The 23,408-nt window shown below is 46.2% G+C and overlaps 1 protein-coding gene across 4 annotated transcripts in view; it reads right to left on the bottom strand.

Moving 5' to 3' along the window:
* LOC137438178 (membrane-associated guanylate kinase, WW and PDZ domain-containing protein 1-like) overlaps positions 1 to 23,408 on the bottom strand; it is a 139,032-nt gene that overhangs the window by 74,236 nt on the left and 41,388 nt on the right. For all 4 annotated transcript variants that reach the window (XM_068133189.2, XM_068133190.2, XM_078766506.1 and 1 more), the window contains one exon: positions 1,652 to 1,834. In XM_068133189.2, coding sequence (XP_067989290.2) covers positions 1,652 to 1,834 — 183 coding nt within the window. The remainder of the gene's footprint in view (positions 1 to 1,651; positions 1,835 to 23,408) is intronic.

Raw genomic sequence — 23,408 nt, 5'->3', positions numbered from 1 at the left:
TCTAACAGCGGCGAAGACGGGCCTGTAAAATATTATAAACCATAAACATATTATTAGCTTTTTAAATAGTCGCTAATGCCGCTTATAACATTAAACAAAGAAATTTGGAGGAATCCCGACATCTGTGAGGTAAGTTTTACTCACAGAACTGAGCGAAGATCTACTGTGATCAATATACCCCACAAGGGTTGGGTAATAACATGATCCTTCTGCCGGGCCTATAAGTACTGTGTCGTTGGAAGACCAGTAACGCCGATGCGTTCGATATTTGATAATCATTTTAACAATTGGTTTGTTTGTTTTTCACACTGAATGAAAAACGTAAAGGTAGAGCATATCGATTGTGATATCCTCTTGGTAAGCCGTGACGTAACGCGCCACGTCATCATTCTGTTTCCGGGTCCGAACGTGCGCGTTACGTCACACTTACCAAGAGGATGGCGACATGCAAACGCTCTTACCCACACAATCGGCCTACTTAATACAGAAATACTTCTTCTCTTCGTGGCATACAGTCCATTCTAAACTATACATTCCTGACTTCACAAATGTATTTCGTCTCCTACCCCCACAAACGTAACAATATATATATATATATATATAAAACTTTGAGAAATAGCGGAAACTCCACAATATGAGCAGGGTGCCTCATTTGCATTAATTAATAATCGGAAGAAATTAAATAAGTAGCGGGCGTAGCTTCAAGACGATCGATGTTTTACTTTTCTGACAAGCTTTTGACCAAGCAGGCCTTCTCGGTCTTCCTCGAATTCAATGAAAATCTTTTATATACTTTCCTTTGTGCAGCCCCCACCTTGAGTGGCCTTTGGCTTTGTGTTGGGCGAATTTACATAAAAGAAAAAGCAGACATCCTACGAGCGGTGTCTACGAATACTAAAGCTTCTTTAGCAGCACCAATGAACCCCACCTTATTGTGGGGTCGGATGGGAAAGTTTTGGCTCAAGTCTTTCACGAACAGGTTTTAGCAGCATAAATCATAAATCTGGAGCAAATGAAATAATAGCACACACATCTTATTGTATCGACTTGATACAACCCTATAAATCTATATCCTTGGAGATCGGTTTCACACCATTTCTAAATGCACTGCTTTATAATGCGTATACTTGCAGGCACTTACCCAGTTAACAACATTGGGCCAATGATGGGTCCAACGTTGGGCAAACGTTGGCCCAACGTTGTTGCTTTAGCTGGTTGTGATTCCAAGATTCTATATTGGCCGTTTGGACTGACTGGCAAGTAGAAATTCAAAGTTGAGGGATATTCCGTAAGTCAACACAAATGTCAGCGACCCAATTACAAATTAATGGCTTATTCAAAGCAATGTGTTTTCGTATTTCTGCCTATATTCAAGTAATATACAGATCTGTCAAAGTTTGAAACTTTGATCAGAGTTAACTTGTGCCACTATGTACTCAGGCAAAATACTTAAATTAACAAAATATAAACGCGGATTTATTCTGAAAAATGTGACAATCATTACTGTTGTGAAAGTATGCTTGTTATATAACTCGAGTCAGTGTGTGTTAATTTGCATTTCAACCAAAGCTAAATCCAATACTTTAAGAAGTTAAACTGTACAAGCAGTTTGATTGTTTCATGGTCATAGTAGTAACAAGGTTTAAATCACCAGTCTCTATGAGCCCTTCAGCAGCTGCCGCACTCTCTGGGATGAGGCCCTTGATTTGGAGGAGCTCTTCAGGCCGATCTCCTCCCACGATGGTAAAGCCAAGGCCCAGAGGTCCCTTCAATAGCCGGGATCGTAAAAAAGTCCCACGAAGTGTACCCCGATCTTTTATGATGGGAAGTTTATCTGTGTAAAAAGTACGTTAAAGATACAAGGCCATAGAGATTTTTTTCATAAAAGATAATAACATGTCCGATGTAAAGACAAAAGGCACAAGGGAAGTGCAAACAAAAAAATTGAGTCACACACACTAATATCTGAAAATTATTGTGTTTACATTCAGTATCTTCAGAAAGTATTCACTGCCCCTCCTCCTTGACCTTTTTCACATTTTATTGTGTTACAGACTGAATTTAAAATGGTTTGAATTGAGATTTTTGTCACTGATCACTCCATGTATTTTTGTCACAACTCATAATACCCCATAATGTGAAAGGGGATTTTTTTTTTTAATTTGTTACTATAATAAAGAACATGGTGGAATTTGATAGTCAACACAAATTTATCAAAAACTGGATGGGAAAGTTGAACTTCCAGCCTCAGAGCAGACGTGCCCCCAATACACTGCTTACCTTGGACTTACGGCTGGGTATTTACGTCGTATATATTTATTTTGCCCATATCCCGATCTCCATCTCAATTAATCAGGTCATAGTAACAAAAAGAACGAGTGATGATGAATACAGGTAAGTCATGAATGTGTTTCTTAAGTTAGCTATATATATATATATATACACAAAGAATTAAGTTAAGCACCCCCCCCCCCGTTTTTTTACAACCTCGCACATTACAAGTTTGTTGTCGTCAAAACAGTGTAATATACCCATGATATTGCTATATTTTCTGGAGAAGTGATATTATGGTCACATAAAAACATAACAATCATGCCGTTTTCAATATTTTATTCTGAATAATTTAAGGTGAAAATTTTTGGGAATTTTAGGCATATTTTCACCTCAATTTAAGTATGGAGCTATAGGTCCATCACGGACAGTGTGGATGACGTTTATGTTTTCTAACGTACAGTCATTGTTCTGAGAAGACCTCTAGCGATCTTTGCGTCAATAACGTGTGTAGGACCCACGTGATCGGATCACTGACTCAACCCTACGTCTCATAGACCCTGTAAGCCGTCGTATGCGTTGCTGTGGCAGGTTGAACCCCCTCGAGCACGTTTGGGACATGTTGGGACGACAAATTGCGAAGATGGTCCCTCCAATAGCCAATCTGGATGAATTGGAACGTGCATTACATCGGGAATGGAACAACCTGCCACAGCAACGCATACGACGGCTTACAGGGTCTATGAGACGTAGGGTTGAGTCAGTGATCCGATCACGTGGGTCCTACACACGTTATTGACGCAAAGATCGCTAGAGGTCTTCTCAGAACAATGACTGTACGTTAGAAAACATAAACGTCATCCACACTGTCCGTGATGGACCTATAGCTCCATACTTAAATTGAGGTGAAAATATGCCTAAAATTCCCAAAAAATTTCACCTTAAATTATTCAGAATAAAATATTGAAAACGGCATGATTGTTATGTTTTTATGTGACCATAATATCACTTCTCCAGAAAATATAGCAATATCATGGGTATATTACACTGTTTTGACGACAACAAACTTGTAATGTGCGAGGTTGTAAAAAAACGGGGGGGGTGCTTAACTTAATTATTTGTGTATATATATATATAAACGACATGATGGAATTTGTTTTTAAAAATCTGAAGACGAAGACGTTTTGGACACAAATATACATACATAACCATATACCTGTACGTTTGCTCCATTATAATAAGATTTATATCTAATTGATAAATTTAATGTATCTATATGCAATTCAATGTAATCTATATCTCATTTCTAATGTAATGTACCTATATCTAATTAAATGAAATCTATATCTGATTTATAATTTAATCTATCTTCATGTAATTAAATGTAATTTATATATAATTTCGAATTTAATGTATCTTTATCTAATTCAGCATGATCTACATATAATTTCTAATTGAATGTATCTATATGTAAATGTCATCTATATCTGATTTCTAATTTAATGTATATCTATGAAATTAAATAGAATCTATATATACTATCTAATTTAATGCATCTCCATCTAATGTAATCTAAATGTAATTTCTAAATGTAATTACCCGGTGTGTACCCTGGTTTAGAATAGGTACACCGTATCCCTGCGTGTCATAAGAGGCGACTAAGAGGGTTGGCGTCAGGAAGGGCATCCGGCCATAAAAACATTGCCTCAAAAAGAGAACCATGACAATTACAACTACATATGGGCAGGGTACAGCCCGAAGTGGAGATGGGTTTCTGAGGTTTGGGACATGGAATGTAGGGACAATGACAGGGAGATCAGGAGAAGTGGTGGAAGTATTGATCAGAAGAAGAGTGGACATATGTTGTGTGCAAGAGCCGAGATGGAAGGGAAGTGGTGTGAGAATGGTGAAGGGTAGGCAGGGACAGAAATACAAGTTTGGGTGGCAAGGGTGCCCGGAGGGCGTGAATGGTGTTGGTGTCCTGTTTTCTGAGGAGTTTGTAGACAGTGTGGTGAGTGTGACTAGAGTGAGTGATAGGTTGATGATGGTGAAAATGATGATTGGAAAGCTCTTGGTGAACGTCATCTCAGGATATGCTCCGCAGATTGGTCGGAGCGATGAAGAGAAGGACAAGTTCTGGTGTGCGATAGAGAAGCTGATGAAAAACGTGAAAGATGAGGAAGTTGTTGTGGTAGGAGGAGACCTAAATGGACATGTGGGAAGGAGTATGGACGGTTTTGAGGGAGTTCATGGGGGTTACGGATATGGTGTGAGAAATGGAGAAGGTGAAAGGATTTTGGAGTTTGCTGATCGAGATGATTTGTTGATTTGTAATACTCAGTTCCAGAAAGAGGATAATAAGCTTGTTACATACACGTCAGGTGGGTCGACGACAACCGTTGACTACCTGATTGGTGCATAGGCGAGATAGGGGGCACCTCTGGGACACAAAGGTGATCCCGGGGGAGGAGGCTGTTTTACAGCACCACTTGGTTGTCTGCGACATAAGGGTGAAAGGTGCGAGGAGAGCTTGGCAGGTGAAGTACCAACCGAGAATGAAGGTGTGGAGGTTGAAAGAGGTGACAGTAAAGGAGGCATTAAAAGAGAGGCTGAGTAGGGTAGAGGATGATGTGGTTGAGCTTGAAAGTGGTTGGATGTCAATAAAAGATAGTTTGTTGGGAGCCATTGGTGAGGTATGTGAATGGACAAAAGGACCACCGAGGCACTCAGAAACATGGTGGTGGGATGATGAAGTTGGAAAGAGGATTGTCGAGAAGAGGAGGAAGTTGAAGGAGTGGCAGAAGGCAAAGGGTACAGGAGCAGAAAAAGCAGAGCATGAAAGTTATAAGGCAGCCAAGAAGGCTGCAAAGAAAGAGGTAGCAAAGGCACAGGAGGCATGTAGGAAAATGTTCGGAGAACGCTTGGATTCGGAAGAGGGTCAGAGAGCGGTATTCAGGTTTGCAAAGCAGATAGCGAAAGAGAGGTGTGATGTGATGGGGGTGACTTGCTTGAAGGATAAAAAACCACCTTTAGAGGCCATTTAGAGGACTTGCTTGAAGGATGAAGTGGGATAAATCGTTGTGGACCCAGATGGAATTAAAGGAAGATGGAAAAGATATATGGAAATGCTGTTGAATACAGAGAATGAATGGGATGGCAACATAGAGAGTAACCCGGTTTTAGGACCGGCAGAGAAGATAACTGAGAAGGAAGTTGAGGAAGCGATAAAAGCAATGAAGAGTAGAAAAGCGGGAGGGCTGATGGGAGTTGTGAGAGATATGTTGAAGGCAGCAGGAAGTTGGGGTGTGCAGAGAATGACAGAGATCTGTAATCTGGTGGTGAAAGAAGGCCGCATTCCAGTGGATTGGGAACTGAGTACCCTCGTCCCTCTATACAAGGGGAAAGGTGACCCTGTGGAGTGTGGCTCGTACCGAGCGATAAAGTTATTGGAGCATGGAATGAAGGAAGGTATTGGAAAGGGTGTTGGAGAGGAGGATAAGGAAGAAGGTGAAGATCGATGAAATGCAGTTTGGATTTTTGCCAGGATGAGGAACGACAGACGCGCTCTTTATTGTGAGGCAGTTGCAGGAGAAGTACATGGAGAAGAGGAAGAAGTTGTTTCTTGGGTTTGTTGATCTGGAGAAAGCACTCGATAGGGCTCCACGCGAAATATTGACATGGGCATTGAGGAAGTTAGGAGTGGAGGAATGGTTGATCAGAGTAGTGATGGCAATGTACAAAAGAGCGCGCACAGCTGTAAGGACGAAGGACGGGAACAGTGGCGAGTTTGAGGTGAAGGTGGGAGTGCATCAGGGGATGGTACTAAGGCCACTACTATTTGTAGCTGTGATGGAGGTGCTGGCTCAGAACGTAAAGGAGGATTTACCGTGGGAGTTGATGTATGCAGATGATCTGGTGTTGATTGCGAAAAGTATGGATGGACTGAAGGAAAAGATGAACAAGTGGAAGGAATGTATGGAGACAAAAGGTCTGAACGTGAATATCGGAAAGACGAAGGTGATGGGAAGTGGTAAAGCATGTGGTGAGGTTGAAAGAACTGGGAAGTGGCCATGTGCTGTGTGCAGGAAGGGTGGCGGAGTGAACTCCATTCAATGTACAATGTGCGCTGAGTGGGTTCATCAAAAATGCAGTGGTCTGAGAGGGTCATTAACCAGTGTGGCAGCTACATTCAAATGTAAGGTGTGCACAGAGGGAACTGCAGATGGAGGAAATGTTGAGTTGGACCTTGAGGACGGCGTGCAGCTGGAAGGTGTGAAAACATTTTGCTACCTCGGAGACATGCTGAATGGAGAAGGTGGATCAGACTCGGCAACGGTTGCTAGAGAGATATATGCATGGAAGAAGTTTCGGGAACTGAGTGGCATGCTGATGAGGAGAGGAGTGTCGTTGAAGCTGAAGGGAAAGGTGTATGCTGCATGTGTGAGAAGTGTTATGATTTACGGGAGTGAGACATGGGTAATGAAAGTAGAGCAGCAACGAAGGCTGGAAAGGGTGGAAATGTGAATGGTTCGGTGGATGTGTGGAGAATCGTTGAGAGAGAGGAAGACAAATGATGAATTGCAAAAGATGATGGGAATAGAGCCTGTGATGGATGCTGTGAAGAGAAACAGTTTGAGATGGTTTGGTCATGTGTTGAGGAAGGATGAAAGTGACTGGTTGAGAAGAGTGATGGAAATGAATGTAGAAGGAAGTAGAGGATGGGGAAGACCAAGAAAGACTTGGCTAAAGATGGTGGAAGAAGAAATGCGGGCAAGGGGGTTAACAAGGAGGGATGCAGAAAATAGGGCAAAATGGAGGAGATTGTCATGGGGACCGCAAGGCTAACCCCCGCTCTAGCAGGGAAAATGGCCTTAAAATGCATGTTGTTGTTGTTGTTGTTGTATATCTAATTAAACATAATTTATATCAGATTTTTAATTTTATCTATCTATATGTAATTAAATGTAATTTATATCTAATTTCTAATTTAATGTATCTTTATCTAATTCAGCATGATCTACATATAATTTCTAATTTTATGTATCTATATGTAAATGTAATCTATATCTGATTTATCATTTAATTTATCTATATCTAATTAAACATAATTTATATCAGATTTTAAATTTTATCTATCTATATGTAATTTAATGTAATTTATATCTAATTTCTAATTTAATGTATATTCATCTAATTCAGCGTGATCTACATATAATTTTTAATTTAATGTATCTATATGTAAATGTAATCTATATCTGATGTATAATTTAATGTATCTATATGTAATTAAACACAATCAATATCTCATTTCTGCCCTCCACCTGATGGGGAAAAACATTTAACAACCAAAAAATCAATCCACAGACACGTTTCTGACTCACAGAATGTCATCAGCGTGGAGTTAATTTCTACCAGAAAGTGAACTGAGATGCCGTCCTTTAGGGAGTATGTATTTTTGCACATCTTACCTGGAAAGGTGACGATTAAGCCATGTGCCACACCAGCACTTGCTACATGGGTCCTACCAAAACTTCATTGGAAAATTCTTGGATAGGAAAGCAACATGGGCACATTTCTGATTTTTTAAATTTCATGAGTTTCAGCTAGTTTTAAATTAGGACTGCAGAAGTATTGCAGGCCTCATTGGATTTATTCTGAATTTTTTTGTTAACAAACCAAGAACTGCAGAAGAGATTAAAAAAAAAAAATGAGATGCCTTCACCTGGGCTGCTATGCTAATTTTTGTTTGGCACCCAGGTGTTGGTCACAAACTTTTGCCGAGAGCCAAAATCTACACTACAAACATTTGGTGACAGTGAAAATGTAAATAGCATTGCAAAAATTATCATAAGCACAGTCATCAATGTTTATGTAAACTTGTTTTGTTTCTGAATGGTCCAAGAGCAAGTCATAATATTGTCAAATATTAATTATTGCAGAGTACAATATATTAATAATAAATGAATAGTTAAAAACATAGATGTTGATTGGATGACTGTTGAAGCAACATAGAAATATGTACTTACAGTACTTGAAACACTTACCACTGTATTCACACCGCAAAATCTACATTTAATTTTGTACATTATTCTGCGACACACTGACATGGACACCTCTGGGCCTAAACACAACATCCAAAATTTATATTTGGGCTCTGTGGTGATTTCAGATATTACCCTGCCAAGTGGCTGCAACAGCCAAACATCTAATGCAGTTGAAGCCTTCTGCAAAGCTGCCAGTCTCATCTAGTAAGTGATTTCTAACACGGATCTCACCAAATATTTTACTCCTCTCTCTCTTTCTCCATGCAAGATCCAAGAAATTTTGATTTAAAAAAAAATCCTGGAAATCCATCTTGCGCCTAAATCTGCTGATCTGAGAACCTCAGATGGTTTGATGGTGAAACTAGATCTGGCTAATAATGTTTCAAAGTTCTTTCAAGAACTTCCAAGATGTCACTAAATCTTTCTATCTGGCAAAGCAAATTAGCCCGGTGTACAATATGTGATCTGTTAAGACGGGTCATCTATTTCCTTGAGCCTGGTGTTCGCTTAACGGTTAAGGTGGCTGGCTTGAGATCTTAGGGTCTTGACTTTGAGCCCCTGTCATGCCATTGAATTAACACCAGGTGGGTTGACACAGCCTGTCTTCTTGAGGTTGGCGAAATGAGGCATTAAACGATGTCATATAACAGCTCAAGTTACATCACATATTATGTCCTCAGCTAACGTCACAGTGACGTTGCGAACTAAAAAACAATCGCCTTCTCCTTTTAATTGGTGAACCAATTAAATGACCCAATATTCATTAAATATCAGGTAATCCAATGGAAATTGGTGTTTTTATGCAACCTTGACCTTTGACCTTTTGATCTAAAAAGACAATCAGCTTCTAACTTTTTTTTACTGGCGTACCAATTCTGTAACCCAATATGCAAATTCTTATAATTTAAGCTAAATTGGATGAAAATTGACGATTTTATGTGACAACCTTTGACCTTTTGACCAAATTATTAATTTATCTTCTCCATATTCTGCTAATAAGTCTTTGTTGAAAATTTGATGTCAAAAGGTAAAAAAAACGTTATGGCCCAGACAGAGAGGCACAGAAGTGATTGCAAAATCCCGTTTCCTGCTGCGTGGGAGGTGGACTAACTAGAAGGGCACTCGGTAGAGCCCATACCTCCACCAGCCTGAACAGTTTACATTTTGTATTCCCCTGTTGGCCGAATCGGGATCCGGACCTTAACCAAAATATAATCAGCTTGTTCTTGTCAACTACCCAACTCAACCACCAGGTTTCGTCATAATCTGTCCACAACATTTTGAGACACACTGCTCACAGACAACCAGACAGTGGGGAAAACGCAATTTCCGTCCACTTTCGGAAGTGGAGGCAATGAGGCCTGCAATACTTTCCATAAGGGTCTACTTTCCCTCATCTACAAGTTCATTCCCCCATCTCCAGTTCTCTGGCAAATGTCAAACTGGTATTTCTTTAGGTGGGGGGGGGGGGGGCAATCTTGACTATCTATTCCTGCTAACCTGCCAAATAAGTGAATGCCCTCAACTTCATGCAAGAGGTCAGGGCAGGCTTATAAGATAATTATCATGCATTTCACAGAATTAGACAGCTTAAGTATACTCTCTATTACATTTGAATGAATAAATGAATGAATGAATGATCGTTTTTTAAGGCCATTTTTCCCGCTAGAACGGGGGATAGCCTGGCGGGCCCCATGACAATCTTCTCCATTTTGCCCTATTTTCTGCATCTCCCCTTGTTAACCCCCTTGCCCGCATTTCTTCTTCAACCATCTTTAGCCAAGTCTTTCTCGGTCTTCCCCGTCCTCTACTTCCTTCTACATTCATTTCCATCACTCTTCTCAACCAGTCACTTTCATCCTTCCTCAACACATGACCAAACCATCTCAAACTGTTTCTCTTCACAGCATCCATCACAGGCTCTATTCCCATCATCTTTCGCAATTCATCATTTGTCTTCCTCTCTCTCACTCCACACATCCACCGAACCATTCGCATTTCCACCCTTTCCACAGCCTTCGTTGCTGCTCTACGTTCATTACCCATGTCTCGCTCCCATAAATCATAACACTTCTCACACATTCAGCATACACCTTTCCCTTCAGCTTCAATGACACTCCCCTCCTCATCAGCACGACACTCAGTTCCCGAAACTTCTTCCATGCACATCTCACTTGAGAAACCATTGCCGAATCTGATCCACCTTCTCCATTCAGCATGTCTCCGAGGTAGCAAAATGTTTTCACACCTTCCAGCTTCACGCCGTCTCCAAGATCCAACTCAACATTTCCTCCATCTGCAGCTCCCTCTGTGCACACCTTACACTTGAATGCAGCTGCCACACTGGTTAATGACCCTCTCAAACCACTACATTTTTGATGAACCCACTCAGCGCACATTGTACATTGAATGGAGTTCACTCCGACACCCTTCCTACACACAGCACACGGCCACTTCCCAGTTCTTTCCACTTCACCACATGCTTTACCACTTGCCATCACCTTCGTTTTTCCGAGATTCACCTTCAGACCTTTTGTCTCCATACATTCCTTCCACTTGTTCATCTTCTCCTTCAGTCCATCCATACTTTCTGCAATCAACACCAGATCATCTGCATACAACAACTCCCACGGTAAACCCTCCTTTACATTCCGAGCCAGCACCTCCACCACAGCTACAAATAGTAGTGGACTTAGTACCGACCCTGATGCACTCCCACCTTCACCTCAAACTCACCACTGTTCCCGTCCTTTGTCCTTACAGCTGTGCGAGCTCTTTTGTACATTGCCATCACTACTCTAATCAACCATTCCTCCACTTCTAACTTCCTCAATGCCCATGTCACTACTTCACGTGGAACCCGATCGAATGCTTTCTCCAGATCAACAAACCCAAGAAACAACTTCTTCCTCTTCTCCATGTACTTCTCCTGCAACTGCCTCACAATAAAAAGCGTGTCTGTCGTTCCTCTTCCTGGCATAAATCCAAACTGCATTTCGTCAACCTTCACTTTCTTCCTTATCCTCCTCTCCAACACCCTTTCCAATACCTTCATTCCATGCTCCAATAACTTTATCGCTCGATACGAGCCACAGTCCAGAGGGGCACCTTTCCCCTTGTAGAGAGGGACGAGGGTACTCAGTTCTCAATCCACTGCAATGTGGCTTTCTTTCACCACCAGATTGCAGATCTCTGTCATTCTCTTCACAACCCAATTTCCCGCTGCCTTCAACATATCTCCCACAACTCCCGTCGGCCCTCCCGCTTTTCTACTCTTCATTGCTTTTATCGCTTCCTCAACTTCCTTCTCGGTTATCCTCTCTGGGTTACTCTCTTTGTTGCCATCCCATTCATTCTTTGCATTCAACAGTATTTCCATATATCTCTTCCATCTTCCTTTAATTCCATCTGGGCCCACAACGATTTGTCCTACTTCATCCTTCAAGCAACTCACCCCCATGACATCACACCTCTCTTTCGCTATCTGCTTTGCAATCCTGAATACCGCTCTCTGACCCTCTTCCAAATCCAAGCGTTCTCCGAACATTTTCCTCCATGCCTCCTGCGCCTTTGCCACCTCTTTCTCTGCAGCCTTCTTGGCTGCCTTATAACTTTCATGCTCTGCCTTTTCTGCCCACATACCCTTCGCCTTCTGCCACTCCTTGAACTTCTTCCTCTTCTTGTCAATCTTCTTTCCAACTTCCTCATCCCATCACCATGTTTCCGAGTGCCTCGGTGGTCCTTTTGTCCATCCACATACCTCACCAACGGCTCCCAACAGACTATCTTTCATTGACATCCAACCACTTTCAAGCTCAACCACATCATCCTCTGCCATATTCAGCCTCTCTTTTAACGCCTCCCTCACTGTCACCCCTTTCAACCTCCACACCTTCATTCTCGGTTGGTACTTCACCCGCCGAGCTCTCCTCGCCCCTTTCACCCTTATGTCGCAGACAACCAAGTGGTGCTGTGAAACAGCCTCCTCTCCCGGGCTCACCTTTGTGTCCCGGAGGTGCCCACTATCTCGCCTATGCACCAGCAGGTAGTCAACGGTTGTCGTCGACCCACCTGATGTGTACGTAACAAGCTTATTATCCTCTTTCTGGAAATGAGTATTACAAATCAACAAATCAGCTCCATCAGCAAACTCCAAAATCCTTTCACCTATCCATTTCTCACACCATTTCCGTAACCCCCATGAACTCCCTCAAAACAGTCCATACTCCTTCCCACATGTCCATTTAGGTCTCCTCCTACCACAACAACTTCCTTATCTTTCACGTTTTCCATCAGCTTCTCTATCGCACACCAGAACTTGTCCTTCTCTTCATCGCTCCGACCAAGCTGCGGAGCATATCCTGAGATGACGTTCACCAAGAGCTTTCCAATCATCATTTTCACCATCATCAACCTATCACTCACTCTAGTCACACTCACCACACTGTCTACAAACTCCTCAGAAAACAGGACACCAACACCATTAATGCCTTCTGGGCACCCTTGCCACACAAACTTGTATTTGTGTCCCTGCCTACCCTACACCATTCTCACACCACTTCCCTTCCATCTCCTCTCCTGCACACAACATATGTCCACTCTTCTTCTGACCAATACTTCCACCACTTCTCCTGATCTCCCTGTCATTGTCCCTACATTCCATGTCCCAAACCTCAGAAACCGATCTCCACATCAGGCATCAGACGTTTCGTCGTCATAAATGGAGTGATTTCCACCCTTGCTTCGATCGGGTTCCCCACCTTGAGTTTTGACGAGAGGGAGTGGGGTCCCCCACGGGGTACTTCGGGCTGCACCCTGCCCATTTGTAGTTGTAATTGTCATGATTATCTTCTTGAGGCAATGTTTTTATGGCCGGATGCCCTTCCTGACACCAACCCTTTTAGTCGCCTCTTACGACACGCAGGGACACGGTTTTTTTTTTGGTTTTTTTTGTATACAAGATCGAGGCTCGTGAAAGAGCTAACATTAATCACACAAAAAGACAAACCGACAGACAAAACACAAAAAACAAGGGGAGCGGCAGACAAGATGGGGAGAGAGGGGGAAGGACACAAACACAACATTTGAGAGCAGGGACATCGGGAGGATTTGGGGGGAGGTGGGAGAGGAATAAAACATATGAACACTGCAAGGACTCTGGGGTGAATTACCGGGGGTAGAAAAGATCAAGGTTTTCGATGGGGGAAGATAAGAGATGGTGGTGAACAGCTGTTTTAAAGACCTGGAGGGAGGAGTGGGATTGAAGGGAGTGGGGGAGTTTGTTCCAGAGGCGGGAGAAAAGGGGAATGAAAGAGTGAAGGTGAGCAGAGAGCCTAGACTTTGGCAGTTTAACCATAAGAGGGTTGCAGGCAGATCTTGTGCGACCTGAAGGAATATTGGGGGGACAGAGCACAGAGAGAGCTGGGGGAGCAAGGCCGGAGAGGAGTCGGTAGAAGACAGAAAGACCACCAACCTGCCTGCGGTGAGTGAGTGAAAGGCCCTCGGAGTTGACTACATCGCAGGAGATTCCAATGATTCTGAAAGCTTTGGCCTCAACAGTGTGAAGCCGAGCAAGGTGTGAGGCAGGAGCACCAGCCCAGAGGGGGGAACAGTATTCCATTGAGCTGCGGATGAAAGCCTTGTATGTGGTGAGGAGCTCAGGTGTGCCAAGGAAGGACTTCGCACGACGGAGGATGCCCAGTCGGCGACTGGCTTTGGAGGCCAGCTTGGAAATGTGGTTTTCCAAAGAAAGATCATGGCAGATAGTGAGACCCAAAAGCTTGAGCGACAGAACTTCTTGGAGAGGATTGTTGAGAAAGTAGATGGGAGGGTTGTCCAGTCGGTCCTTTCGGAGAGACATTGTAAGAGTGTGAGATTTGTCAGGATTGAAAGACATGTTCCACTTGTTTGACCAGTCTGTGATTTGGTCCAGGTCTGCAGAGAGTGAGGAGGCTGCAGACTGCCGATCTGAGGGATGAGGAATGGAGCGGCAGATAGTGGAGTCATCAGCAAAGAGATAGAGGATTTTCCAGAGAGTCGGAGAGGTCATTGATGAAGACCAGAAATAGCACAGGGCCCAGAACACTACCTTGGGGAACTCCAGCCAGAACAGGAAGGGAAGATGAGAGAAATCCATTCAGGGCCACACGTTGCCTACGACCAGAGAGGAAATCCGCAAGCCATGAGTGGAGATTTCCCTGAATACCATAGGAGGTGAGTTTGGTGAGCAGAGCTGGGTGCCAGACCGTATCGAAGGCACGTGATATGTCAAGTGAGACAGCTCTGATTTCCTGTTTGGCATTGAGGACCTCCATCCATTGTTGAGACAGCAGAAGCAACATGTCCAGAGTAGAATGACCTGATCTGAATCCAAATTGATGATCAGAGATCAAGCCATTGGAGAAGAGGAAGGATTTGATGTCTGAAGCAATGATGGATTCCATGACTTTGCTGATAATTGGGAGCAGGCTGATTGGTCTGTAGTTGCAAGGATCTGTTTTTGCACCTTTTTTGTGTAAAGCGGTAATGTTTGCTGATTTCCAAGATGCTGGCAGATGACCTTGAGCAAAAGAGAGGGTGAAAAGAACAGAGAGAGGGTGAGATAGAGCGGCAGAGCAGGATTTTAGGACCCGAGGGCTGATGCCATCTGGTCCAGTTGCAGAATCATTCTAGACCGGGGTAGACACCGGGTGTGTATATATATATATATAGATATATATATACATACATATATATATATATATATATATATATATATATATATATATGTCAGGTCTCAGATTTGTTACTGCTTAATGCTCAATTATAAATGCCGGTTGACTGACGTATTACCACGTAAGCTATGTTATAAAATGCTGTTCTATAATGTTATTTCATGAGTTAATAAAATGTATTCGAACCTTAGGTAGGCTGCTTGAATCGTAGACATAAATCCTTTGATAAATTGCCAAAAACATTAACTGTTTTGTTTAATGACAGTGACGCCTGAGTTACAATGAGGTTTTTGCTTCGCTTTCATTTAAAATGAGGAAAGGCTCGCTTCAGTCGTGTTGGACAAATTGTATACGTGTGCACTTTCGAGGCTAGATAAGGCCGGTCGTAAAATCCCTATCATGATTCTCAGACGGCGCCTCGAGCCGCGGGCAGGAGAACGCTCACATGCGCGTGATTTTGCGTAACACTAGCAGAATGTTTAGGTTGCAGACATAAAACCTATCGTGAACCATATATATTTTGTATTAATCACAGCGACGCTTGACTCTGTATAAACATGCTCTGAATTACTCATTTTGAACAAACCCACATACTTTATGGGTTTGTCGAAGCCAAGAATGCACCCTCCCTTTAATGAGTTATATTTTCTGCCTCGTCGGAGTTTTGAAATCACATCTGGTCCGAATGATAAGGTGCGTGCTGCACTCCCCCGAATGACAGAGCGGATAACGGTGGGGGCTAGGAATGACGGGGAGGGACTCTCGCCAGTCGCTTTGTTCTCTCGGAGATTTTCTGATAATCGTATTCATATATAAATGAATGAGAATCAATGTGTTTTCAGGAAGGCTTGACTTGGCATGTTCTTGCTGTAGCTTGCTGTAGATGTCTGTCTCCTCCGGATCCGTATAAAGTGTTATTTTAATAAAGGTCTCGTCATTCTCAAGCCTGTTGGTGGAACTCTACTTCGATCAGAAAAGGTGGTTTCTGACATTTGGTGCCGTGACTCGGATTGCAGCAGACAGAGGACAGAGAGAGCGGACCCCGAGCGACAGAAGGAAGGCTGTCCGAACGCCGGGACGCCGGCACGTCGTACCTTCCTTCCTGGAGCGGGTTCAGCCCGTTCCTTTCTGCCTTCTGCTCTGCCTGCTCTCCGAACAGAAATTGTAAGTAGAGGCTCATTTCAGGCCACAGAATGACGTGTCTTTGTTGAAATCACCTGGATATCATTTAAGAGTAACGTTACAATATTTGCGCTGGATAAACATTAAGAGTAAAGCTAAGGATAGATTTAGCGCTGGATATTATTTAAGAGTAACGTTACAATATTTGCGCTGGATATTATTTAAGGGTAACGTAATAATTAACAAGGACGAGGGGGAAAGTGAGGTCGGACAGCCGTAAAGGTTGAGTAGGCCGAGAACTTTCCAGGAAGGATCAGCCCAGAGCAACAAGATGGGAAACAAGCTAACGAAAGAAGGGGAACCCCTCAAGGGAACCCCGGCATCTTTCATGTTTAAGAGGCATCATTTTGCCGCGGTAAGACCAATAAAGGACTGGGCTGTGCTAACTAAAGATTTAAGTCATCCCTGGCCAGAGGAGGGATCGTTTGCACTTGACAAATTGGAAGTGTTGTACGGAGCTTTGGATAAGCTAGAAAAGGAAAAGAAACACTTCCCACCCGATTATTGGAAGGTGTTTGGGTGGTGGGAAAAGGAAGGAATGAAGCGATTGGCGGCCACAAGACAGGCTAGCCTGGCAGGGGAAGTACTGAAGCTTCAGGACCAAAAGAAGCAAGCAGACAAGGTTCAGGACAAAACAATTATGGAGGTAGTTAAGCAACCTAAACATTCGCTAATGCCGCTCGTCCAAAATCCGGACCAAGACCCCGCGGTAGGGGAGGCAGCTGCCATGCCCCTACCCCCTCAAGCCCTGAGCCCTGTCCCCGGGCCACAGGCGCCACCTCCCCCACCCCCGCCCCTGTTTCCCCAGGGGTTAGACCCCCAGAAAACTAGACCAGCCGCCCCTCAGGTTCACCTTAGCCCGGGCAATCCATTTAGAAGACAAGAAGCTAGTGGGGCGGACAGCGGGTTCGCGGCCCCAGAGGGGCTAGGAGAACTGTACCCCTCATTGGAAGGGTTCACGGAATCAGAGAACCCACAGCCTACAATCGGGATGTGTCCCTTAAAAACCATAGGACTGAACAGGGGGGCACCCATTAACGTCAGGATACCCTGGAGAGAATCAGATTTGGCGTCTATGCAGGAGCGGGTGAGAACCCTGCTGGCTGAACATCCCGGTCAGATACCGGAATTTATGCGTATGTGGATACAAAATACAGGTGCAGATTGGCGGGACGTCTGCCACATGGGGAAGGCTGTATTGCCCGCGCGGGTATGGGACCAGGCCAAAGTACACGCACGCTGGCCAAATGTAGCACCGCCCCCGGCCGCAACCGCGGCCCAGACCCTCGCCGATTGGGAGGCCCTGGTCGACCTATTGTTGGCCGGGGTATACACCGCACTGATGCCAGCCGCAGGGCCAGATTGGAATAAAATATACGGCCTAAAACAGAAGCATGGCGAAGCAGCCATCGATTGGAGAGAGAGGGTAGAAAGAGCAGTGTTAAAGTGGGGAGGACTGGGCCAGGTGCGGGCACAAGATCTCCCTCACGCTGTAGTGAACAACTTTTTGGTAGAAGGGATGAGACCGGCAGTTAGGAAGCGCATTCAAACGGCTATGATAGGATGGAGAAACACCCCAACCGACCAACTAGTTGAAGCGGCCGAACAATGTGGCGACGGAGACGATAAGAAGGTCGATGTTAAGGACGACATGTTGCAAATGCTGGTCCAGGAAAAACGGGCCCAACTCAACCAAAAAGAGAAGGGGAATCGAGGCCAAGGACGGGCCCAGAATCGGAACACTAGGATAGAGCCCAACGAAGAGTGGGGCCGCGATAACGAAAACGACGACGACGTCGACGATAACGACAGGGGACGAGTCGACATGCGGACACAAGGACCCCCTCCCCAGAATTGGAACACACAAGGACCCCCTCCCCAAAACTGGAACATGCAGGGGCCCCCTCCACAGCCGCAGAGCTGGGCCATGCAAGCACCCCCTCCACAGACCTGGGCAGTACAAATGCCCCCTCCCCAGAACGGGTATCCACAGGGACCCCCTTCCCAAATCGATGGGCCTCCCCCAAGTTATTGGGCCCCAAGCGGAGCGAACGGGAATGGGCCGCCACAATGGGACCAACGGAACCAACAGCCTGCGAGGCGTCCGACGCAACAGGGTCAGCGCAATAGCAACAGGTACCCCGCATCCACCGCTCCACAGGGGGCGTGCTTCCGTTGCGGACGGACGGGACATTGGAAACGCGATTGCCGGGGGCCCCGCCAGGGGTACCCGCCACAGAGAAATCAAGTAGCCTATTGACAGGAAGCCGGCGGGCCGCCCGTAGAATGTCCCCTCTTGACTATGACACCAACCGAGGAGCCGACCTTGACACTAGACGTAGATGGGCAACAGGTAGACTTTCTCGTCGATACGGGCGCTACTCGCAGTACTATTAACGAGGGGCAGCTACCATCCTTGCGCCCCACAGATAGGGATGTCCAGATAGTGGGAGTTTCAGGCTTGCCCCAAGCGCTCCCTATTTCAGAAGAGGTAAGAGTGGTGTGCGGCCCACTAGAGGCTAGACACGCTTTTTTGATGACTACCACCGCCCCGACTAACTTGTTGGGACGGGATCTACTTTGCCGTTTAGGCTGCCAAATTTCATGTACGGAGCAGGGAGTTTTTGTAGACGTCGCGGAATCCAAACGCGATCTGTTAATGACGGCATTGTCTCGGCCCGGCCCCACCGCCTACTGGTGGAGCCTGGAAAAGAGGGCTTTGGCCACTTGGATACATGTCCTAGACACAGTGTGCTCCCGGAACGACGGGTTGCGAGATTGGCTGCGCGTACATCAAATTACAACAGACATAAAGGACAACCCTCCCCATTGCACGGCTTACTACGATGCTAGGGGCGATGATGACGAGTACCGAGAAAGGATAAAGGGGTCAATAGGTAAGAATTCGGACCTATCGTTGTCAAATATATGGGTTGGACGGGAGGGAATAGGCGTCAAGGTAACCCTAACTGCGGAGCAGCGGGCGTTGTCTCAGTATCCCGCAGGGGTGGACGCCCATGTTACCCTCACCACCGCCAAAGGGTGGCCGGCGGAAAGTGTAGGATGGATGATGGGGCGCTTGCGAGAAATTCCGTGCAGCGCCATTTATGAAGTGGACCACTGGACAGTGACAGTGCTCGACAAAAACGAGGGGTATGTAATCACCCATGATGAGCAGAGTATAGAAGGAAAATTTGAAGAGACAGACCTGCCCCCAAAGGGCACCCACGTTGTACGAACGGTGCCTCAGGGCCCGGGCGAGTCCGATGGCCTTTTAGAGGAGGTCCCGGCCGATTTGTGGTCCCAACACGACAACGACGTGGGGCGAATTCGCGACGCCAAACCTCTGGTAATACCGATCCAACCAGGAATGCCCCTCCCAAACGTGAGACAATATAAATTGCGGCACGAGGCCGATGCGGGCATAGAGCCAGTGATTCAATCTTTGGTGAAACAGAAAATAATTGTGGAAACTAACAGCCAATGCAACACACCGATTTTGCCCGTGAAGAAACCAATGCAGGATAAATGGAGGTTCGTGCAGGATTTGAGGGAAGTGAACAAAGTCATACAAGGCATACACCCAGTGGTACCAAATGCGGAAGGCCTTATGACATCTATCCCACCGGACGCAACACATTTTACCGTCATTGACCTATGCTCTGCCTTTTTCTCCGTACCTATCGCACCTGAGTCACAATACTTGTTCGCCTTCACCTTTAGGGGGCGCCAGTTCACCTGGACGGTGTTACCCCAAGGGTTCTCCGACAGCCCCACCCTGTTCTCCCGAGCGCTGCACCGCGATTTGGCAGACGTGGAACTAAAAGGGGGATCGGTGTTGTTACAATACATTGACGACTTGTTGATTTGTTCCCCTTCCAAGGAAGCCTGCGAAGGGGACTCCATGGCCCTGCTAAGAGCCTTGGCGGCCAAGGGCCACAAGGTGGGACGGAGAAAGCTCCAATTTGTACGGAAGGTAGTAACCTATTTGGGTCATGCCATTTCACACGGGAAGCGAGAACTGCATGCTGGACGAGTGACCGCTATCATGGAATCGCCACGGCCAAGTACGCAACGACAGATGTTGCGCTTCCTAGGTATGACGGGTTACTGCCGCTCTTGGATAATTGACTACGCACTACTTGCTAAACCGCTGTACGAAGCCACCAGAATAGGAGAACCAAACTACTTGGTTTGGACGGACGAATTGATGCGCTGTTTCGAGGGGCTGAAAAAGGCATTGGTAACGGCACCGACTTTAGGACTCCCCGATTATGCGAAACCATTCACCCTTTACACTCATGCAATAAGGGGTTTTGCTCAGTCCGTTTTGACACAGACTCATGGAGATAAGGAACGACCGGTAGCCTACTTTAGTAAAAAGCTGGAACCGGTCGAGCAAGGGTTTCCGGTGTGCCTGCAAGCCGTGGCAGCGGCTAGGTACGCAGTGGAAAGGACAGCGGACATTGTGATGGGGCACCCGGTAACGCTACAGGTACCACACTGCGTCACTTCACTGTTACTACAGCGGACAACACAACACTTATCGACCACTAGATTAATGCAATACGAAACAGCACTGATTACGGCCGCCAACGTCACCATTAAACGTTGCACTACACTCAACCCGGCCTCACTGATGCCCACCCCAGAGGAGGGCGAACCCCATGTATGTGTTGATGTAGTACAGCAAGTCTCTACGGTACGTCCGGACTTGAAGGACGTTCCCCTCGATAACCCCGATCGTGTGTACTACGTCGACGGATCAGCTAAACGCGGATGGGACGGCTCTTTGCTATCCGGATACGCGGTGTGTTCAGATAATGAGACGATAGAAAGCGGGCGCCTTCCGCCCACATTTTCCGCCCAGCAGGCGGAGCTGTGCGCCTTGACTAGAGCATGCAGCTTGGCGGCGGACCTTGCCGTCAACATTTATACAGATTCAGCATACGCGCACGGGGTAGTTCACGACAAAGGGGCAATTTGGAAGATGCGAGGCTTTCTCACATCTGCGGGTTCGGTCATAAAAAACGGCGAACTGGTTGAAGGGCTACTCCGAAGCATCTTGCTCCCCCGCGCTATCGCGGTGATCAAATGTCGCGGCCACCAAAGGACAGACTCTGACGTCGCCCGAGGCAACACCAGAGCGGACGTAGCGGCAGGAAAAGCGGCCAACCAACAAATAGGACGGAACATGCCGATGGTAACGCGAGCAAAAGGGGCACACACGCAAACTGCCAACGTACCGACCTCAGGACTAACCCCTTCCTCGAAAAATGAGTGCACCATCACCATCGCCTCACCGACTAATGAGGACGTTATAAAACTTCAAAACGCAGCAACAGCAGCCGAACATGATGACTGGGTAAAACGAGGGGCCACACGCCCCGGACCAAATGCGATGTGGACCCTTCACGGAAAACCAATAGCACCCAAGGAACTACTGCCTTGGCTGGCACGTATGGGACATCAAAATGGCCATGTGTGCCAGAGGGGGGTGATAGAACAGATAAACTATACCTGGGCGGCACCGGGACTGTCGCGAATCGCATCTGAGGTGTGCCGGTCATGCGCGATTTGCCAACAACACAACAGGGGGGCACCACCTAGGCACCCACATAACGCGGGCCATCTTCGACCAATCGGGCCCTTCTGTCATGTCCAGTTCGATTTCATTAACATGGAACCAAGTATGTCGTTCCGATATGTCCTGGTAATCGTGGACATGTTCACAAAATGGGTCGAGGCCTATCCATGCGTTAAGTCAGACGCCCCGACAGTAGCCAAGCGCCTCGTGCGGGATTTCATGTGCAGATTCGGCATCCCTCAGAAAATTTCGTCAGACAAAGGGGGCCATTTCACGGGAGAGGTGATTAAGGGCATCCTAAAGGCACTGGGCGTGAAACAATCTTTCCATTGCGCTTATCACCCACAATCAGCGGGACTTGTGGAACGCACCAATGGGACGCTGAAACTTAAGGTAGCCAAGATCTGTGCAGACACAGGTTTGAAGTGGCCGGAAGCACTCCCGCTGGCGTTAATGAGTATTCGTTCCACCCCGGGCCACACCACGGGCCTTTCCCCCCACGAGATATTAATGGGACGACCTATGAGTTTGCCCGTTTCGGCCCCGATGGACATGTCCAAATTTGACTTGCCTGTGATGGATGACATGCTTTTAAAGTTTTGCAGAGGATTGTCCAATGTGGCACGCAGCATTCACGCCCGGGTACGAGAGGCGTTGCCTGAACCAACAAACCACGCCATCCACGACTTCCAGACCGGCGATTACGTGCTCGTAAAACACTTCACCCGCAAGAACGCCTTGGAACCAAGGTGGACGGGACCAGTCCAGGTGTTGCTGACTACACCAACGGCCGTCTTTTGCGAGGGCAAGACCTCGTGGATCCACGCCACGCACTGTAAGTTGGCCATACAAGCACCAGACACTACACCACAGCAACCACAGTAAGGATGGGCCTAATCATAGGTACGATACTATTGGTAGCGACAGCAGCTAGGGGAAACTCCGATTCCAATAGATGCGAAAACGAAACCCGACACCTCACCGTAACATGGGGACAAAGAGTATCACTACCATGTTTCGAACAGAAAGCCCTGCACACAAATTGGGTGAACATAAATTGGCTAGCACTGTCGGCAGGGCCTGGACGCGTTGGCATGGTACTACAAAAGCAACGAGAGTTCCGGGAAGACGGGCAAGCTAGAATTAAGACCTTGGCCCAACCAGGATACCAATGGGGAACCCCTGATTTTAAGCTACAAACACGCACACGCCTAGGGAAAGACATGACCATGCAGGTCCGGTGCAGCGTCTGGACCCCTGGCGCGGCCAGGGGCGAAACTAAATACACACCATGCATCGAATACATACTCACGCCACACCCCCAGAATAAGGCCCCAAAGAAGGGGGAAAACACATATTGGAAAGTGGCCAGGGAGGTGGCAACAATTCAAAATAGGACACACTGCTGGTCGTGCATGCACTTTCCCCAAGCAGGCACCACAGGAATACACATGATAGTGCTACCTCTGTCCCTCAATGACCTCTGCTCACAACCTATCGATTCCCCATGTTTAGTCACCACGCTGGAAAGAGAAGGGGTTGACAACGGCAAGAGTTGCAATCGACAATTTAATTATCACCCGTCAATGATTGCCCATGTGGCCGAGAGGC

This window comes from Myxine glutinosa, chromosome 12 (genome assembly GCF_964187855.1).
Source record: "Myxine glutinosa chromosome 12, kmMyxGlut1.1, whole genome shotgun sequence".
Lineage (NCBI taxonomy): Eukaryota > Metazoa > Chordata > Myxini > Myxiniformes > Myxinidae > Myxine > Myxine glutinosa.
Note: the sequence above shows the minus strand (reverse complement) of the source record. Positions and strands in the feature narration are given on the sequence as shown.